General features: G+C 45.3%; 1 protein-coding gene across 1 annotated transcript in view; it reads left to right on the top strand.

Annotated features, from left to right (window-relative positions):
- The first annotated feature begins 424 nt into the window (after positions 1 to 424).
- Positions 425 to 6,000, top strand: part of ASB4 (ankyrin repeat and SOCS box containing 4) — a 48,825-nt gene continuing 43,249 nt past the window's right edge. Inside the window, exon 1 of the mRNA XM_075557608.1 lies at positions 425 to 611. Coding sequence (XP_075413723.1) covers positions 425 to 611 — 187 coding nt within the window. The remainder of the gene's footprint in view (positions 612 to 6,000) is intronic.

The following is a 6,000-nucleotide window of genomic DNA, read 5'->3' as shown; positions in this document are numbered from 1 at the left end:
TCGACAATATTTAACTTTTTGCCCATTTGCTTTCTCTCTCCCTCACCCTCTTTACACGCCAGATGTTTTCAGTGAGGGAGGGGGAGAAGAAAAACAAGCATTAAGAGTGTTACCAGCTTTTAAATCTTACATGATTCCTCTGACCGTGTGACAAATAATGGGGATGTTACACTCCCTTCCTGTTGACACTATTTATCCCTGAATGGATCAGTGAGCACAAACCTAATTGTAAAGACCCGGAAATGCAGTGACAGTCAGAAAGGATATTTTGACGTTTGAAATGATCCCCATATAAATAGAACGGAGCAGCATAACTTTGGGATAAAATTAGCTGCCAGTCTGTGGGCTCTCCAGCATGTGCGCCTGCTTGCTCGCTGCTGCACTCCTGATAAATCGCCACAAAGCTTCCCGGGGGAGAGGAAGCATGGAAGGCTCCGGCACCCCGAGAGCTAACTCTGCGGCTGCCAAGTTAGTTAAGAGAAATTTCTTTGAGGCGTTGAAATCAAACGACTTCGGAAAACTGAAGGCTATTTTAATCCAAAGGCTAATTGACGTGGACACAGTGTTTGAAGTTGAAGATGAGAATATGATTTTGGCATCTTACAAACAAGGTAAAGATATCTATGTAGAGGTGTAATTGTAAAGTTAATAGAAAGCGGGTTTATTTTCCCCCTTAAAATGCACTGCCGTGGCCACCCACTCAGAACCAGCCGCTTTTACTGTTTCTTTAAGTAGTTATTTGGAAACTCTTTCTTAAGTTGTTGCTTTCTTGAGGGCTGATACAGGTCTGTCTCCGCTCCTTTGCCTGGAATTTGAAATCCTGGGCAATCCTATTAAGGAATACTCTCCCCTCACTCTGCCCTGACTGTAGAATAAGGAAAACAGCTTGGAATTAGGACTAAATAGGCTGTTGTGGGCGCAGTGCCGGGCGCTGCTGGCTTGAGTACAGGCTGCTAATTCACTGTTAATAGCCACTTAGCAATATTTCATCTCCACGACCCTCGGGTTGGAAAACAGGGCTTTTCCCTCATTAGGAGGGGAAATGAACGAGCAAGGCGATGCCACAGGTACGCTGATGGTTCTTAATGCTTTTAAAGAACTTTAAGTGCAGGCACGGAAGCGGGGAAAACCCCAAATCTGAACTTTTTTGTTTCCTTGTGTATTTACCAAATAGGAATGACAGGTGTGTTTACAACAGAATACCTGCCTTCTAAAGAAAGAAGAGTAAACATTAGAACAGATCTTTTTTTCCTCCTTTTTAAAAATCACGGCGTTTTATAGGACCCGTGCTCGATAAATCAGAAGGAAATTAGAAATGTGTTGAGTCTGATTTCTCAAATTGGCTAGTTATTGGCAAACTTGAGTAGCGACGCGAATTTGTGAGCGGATGACACTCAAACACTCTGTTTAAAATCAATGTGTGTGTGTGCGTTTTCCTTAAAACGAATGTTTGGAAACTGATTGTGGGAAACTGATTGTGGTAGCAATTGCATAATTCTGCTTGATGTGATTGAACTATAGAATGATATACGAATTTACTCCCAAATAATATTAATTTTTTTTAAAAAAAGATAAGGTCTTTTGTGTAGCATCAGACAGAGAAACTGTTTCTCACCTTCAAAAATATTTTCTGTATCTATATAAATCATCAGCACCATCAATGTCCTTTTACAAATGCCAAAGGTATCTATTTCTACGCTCACTTAATATCCGTTGATTGTCAGTTCTGAACAGGTACAGGAGAGTTGCGGCCAGTTTCTGAGTTTATGGCTTGTCCTTGTGAGCTTTAGTATAAATTGCATTGATCTGTGTGAAAGAGGGAGGAGGAGTCTAGATTTCAAAAGCAGTTGATAGGAACTCCGTGAAGAAGAAAAAGTAGGTAACTGTTACTTTCGTGCAACTGGCTTTGTTGAACAAAAGAATTTCTGGATGCTAAATGAAGTTTTAAGGCTGAACTTTGGGGTGTATTTTTACCCACTGTAAGTGGCTTAGGTGTAAATCCGTGGGTTATTGATTGGTCCTCGGGTTGTGAAGACTTTCTCCTTTCATCTCCTGGGCATGTGCAGGTCATGGGCAGACTCTCAGATTATGGGCATGGACGTTTTAGGAGACAAGGTGGAAACAACGGGGTCTTTTCCTTGCTTCCAATGCCAACTTCACCCTGGAATGAGAAGACAGTGCCTTTGCAATTCCTGTTTCTGTCCTTCTGCGTGGACTCTTACGGCCTTCAGAGAGCGCCACGTTCATTCACACGCATGGGGGTTTTTATAGTGTCAGGACCATGGGATGTGGCTTTCAATGAGGGAGTCAGCAAATGACACCCTCTGGGAACGAAAAAGAGCAACTGCCTTAAGAAGCAGGCTGCGTGGGTGGATGCAGAGAAGTCATACTCTGGGGTCACACCATCGGGGTGTAAGCAGGAAACCATGTGTGTGCATCCGTAGACAGAAGCACCCCCCCACCCCCCACTGTTTCGCATGGGTAGGAGTAAGAATCTAGTTCTAGCCTCTTCCGGCTTCAACCACAGATTAAAAACTTCATCTTCCTTCAAAGAATGTTTTTGTTGTTCACCTGCCATCTAGCCTAATTATCAATCCTTTTAGTATTTCAGTTAGGAATGGAAGTGATCAATCAAATCAGAGTTTCCAGCCAAGCAAAACTGTCCTAAGTGATAATATAACATTTTCAGACGTCACAAAGGAATTCTCAGTGACCAGTGCAGGGAGCTGTCTAGTGAGTTTGATGTTGTTTTCTTAGTGAGTCCGGAAGGCAAGTCACTGCTGTGTGGCTTTGAACATACATTGTGCGAGGCTTTCTTTTATCAAAGCAGATCTTTTAGCTGTCAAATGGCATTGAACTGGGATGTCTTATGGAATTTATAAACACACTTCTGAAGGGCCCTACCCAGAAATGTGCATAACCTTAAGTGTGCGCGCAAATACTTTTCCCGGAGTAAGCAAACTTAGCACCCTTCTCAGGAAGCAGAGCATTCTTTTTTGACCTTTAAAGTATGGGGATTTTCAGGTCTTCTTTACGTTTTGGCCTACTAAAGAAGACAGTGTGTAGAACCGGTAACACATAGCACGGAGACGTCAGGCTCCCCTTCAGTGGACTTGTGTCCTCGATAGTACAATTCTATATGCAACATCTGATTGGCCTGATGGAGATCCTCTGCAGTGAGGAATGAGTACAACAAGAAGCTCAAAGCCATTTCCATTTTATTTGAGGGCATACTATTTCAGAAAGTGACCAATTTTTACCCTGAAATGTGGTAAGTCTGAGCCATGGGTCACTATGAGTTGAAGGTGACCACCAGCCCACATGAGAGCACTTTCCATCACTTCTTGACCTTTGGGGTAAGATCGAGTGAAGAGCGCTTTACAATTTGGAAAGACCACTCTGGAGTGTGTGGGTGAATAAATCAATGTGCATCCAGTCTAAAGACTGTTCATGCAAACTCGTAATGTAACTAGTACAAACACCAACCTCATAGACATATCTGGAAGGTGGATTTTTGATGAAGGTAGAACTGGATGCTTTGGTTACAATGATGCCAGGGAACTCCTTTCTGTTTGTTTGCTTGCTTTTCCGTTTTCTGCGGCCGTGGGCTTCCCCTCACTGAGGGGCTTCTCTTACCACCCCGTGACAGCTGATCAGAGGCAGCTTGTGGACCTCGTGATCAAACAGCGGGCTCTGCTTCCTGCTAGCACCAAAGGGAAGTTTTTAATGTTGCAGAAACCTCATTTTACTTTTCTGATTTAAGTTCTGACTCTAATCTCCAGGTAAAATCATGGTTTACCAATTGGAAAATATCTCTTAGAAATGTTCTGGCTGTCATTTGAGATACCTTTAAGAAGTCAGGTGAGATAGAAATCTGAAAAGCAACAGCAAATATGCAAAATGGCACCTACCGGGCAACCACTTTGATGTAGTGGTGCCAGGAAAACACACACACAAACCTGCAACTGCTGCCCAATGCAGTAAGACAAGTGAAGGGGTGCCAGTGACATCACGTGCGTTACCAACCCAAGCACCCAGTATTGAAAGTGTAAGCTGGGTCGTTTGGGGAGCTCCGAACCATTCCTAGTGGGTCTCACTGGTGACATCCGTGTTGGCTCCAGGGATGTTTCTAAAGGTATCGCTGGCTACGCACTTCAATTTTCCTTCCCATAGATGAGCCCTGCCTCGTTAATGATACAGACAGCACATCATACTTATCTCTTTGGTACGAAATCCCTACTCAGCAAGGTTAATCAGAGTCCTTTGATTAATCAGTGTAACGCACTTTAAGTACTCCATTTATGGCCCCCGGCCGCAGGTTCCTTGGTTGGTAGTCATTTTCTTAATTAAAATAATCACTGAATGATTTCACTTGAAAACTTCCTGGCTGGTACTCTCTCCTTTACTGAGTGGCAACGGCGGTCCAAATATCTTAAAAGTTCGCATTTCCACTCACTTAATGAATAAAGCCTCTGTCACCTAATTTTCCCCGTTGCCGGAATATTACTCTCCTGTTTTTCTCTCTTTGGGTCTCGCACCCCACCCACGCTCTTTTGAAAGCTTCAAACTTCACCTCTTTTAAACTTTAGATTTCAAGCTTGTGGTCCCCGGCCCCACTCCTTTGGCAAGCCTTCCCTGGGAACTCTCTGAGTGTGAGCTTGAAAATATTGGCTACTAAAAAGTAGCCAAGAAAAAAAATGGGAAAAAAAGTCGCCAAGAATTGGACTGCAGTCTATAATCCATCAGGACTGTGTAAATACGCGGATACAGGCAGAGCAGATGTCTACTAATCCAGCCGCAAGCAGCCCGTGTCACCTTTGGCTGTAAAAACAAGTGTTTTGTTGGTAGGTCTTCCCGCTCAGATAACTTTGTAGCTGATAACTGTCTCAGAGCCAGGACTTAATGGCAGGTTTACCAGAGATCCAGCCTCTGCCCAAATGCTGTGCATGGAGCGGAACCCTTTCCCCTCCGGAAGGAGGGCCCCAAGCCTCTCTATACCTGCTTTCTTCAGCTTCTGCTGCTGGTAGAGGGGCTTTCTACATCGCCACTCAGGCCTGCCTCCTTGGTCTGGTTACTCAATCGACAAGGTAAGTACAACCTGACTTATCTTTACTTACCAATCTGTAGTGAGCAGTTTCACCTCTTCTTTCACCCTATCTAAGATGTTCCTTCTAAAGGTGGCTGGCATATTTCTATTCCCTCTCCTTCCTTCAGAATCAAATTTACAATTTAAAATTACATCTTTAAAAATTTACATCTCTGCCAGGGAGAGAGTTCTCAGAAAACGAGGTACGTATGCACTTCCCCCCAAAATAAACTTAATGCTTTTCTGTTGACTCCGACTCATCCCTACGACACCCACTCCCCCCCCCCCCCCCCCCGCGTAGACGTGTGCGAACTAGCGAACCTACAGTGGATTGCTTCAACTCGTTCACGAGGGATTAATAAGTAAGCACAAGTGAACTCGTGTTTATCTTGTTGATTGGGCAATCTGCCCCTGGGTGAGTCATTCAGTGCAAACTGTTTGCTGCCACCTAGTGACCTGAGGAAGAAAGATCAAGGTAACTGGAAACGCACCGGGCAGGGCTTGAGTTAGGTGGTCCCGGGTGGGACGTGGGTTTGCAAAGGAGAAAGAAGCAGTATGGGCCGCCCTCACTGCTCAGAGCAATGACTCCAACAGCCGGGAGCCGGGTGCTGCCCCACGGACTGCACGCCAAGGCCTCCAGTGTGGGTCTGGGTGATCGTACCACGCAGCCTGCAGACCTGGGTTCAGGGCACACCTGGCTTCTCCTGGGTTCTGCTCCACAGCCGTGCGCTCTGCGTGACCAGCGGGAGGGCGAAGTCTAGCACCGAGACGCTCCTGCTAAGGGGAGCCAGGCACCGTCGTGTAGATTCACCTGTCTCCATCAGGCTGCAGGTGTGCGTCGAGGCTGATTTACGGGAGTAGAAAGCCAGGCGTTTCTCCCGCGGTTTCAAACTGCGGACCTTGCGGATGGCTGT

The sequence above is a fragment of the Tenrec ecaudatus genome, chromosome 9 (assembly GCF_050624435.1).
Source record: "Tenrec ecaudatus isolate mTenEca1 chromosome 9, mTenEca1.hap1, whole genome shotgun sequence".
Lineage (NCBI taxonomy): Eukaryota > Metazoa > Chordata > Mammalia > Afrosoricida > Tenrecidae > Tenrec > Tenrec ecaudatus.
The sequence above is the reverse complement of the archived record's forward strand: the minus strand, read 5'-3'. Positions and strand labels throughout refer to the sequence as shown.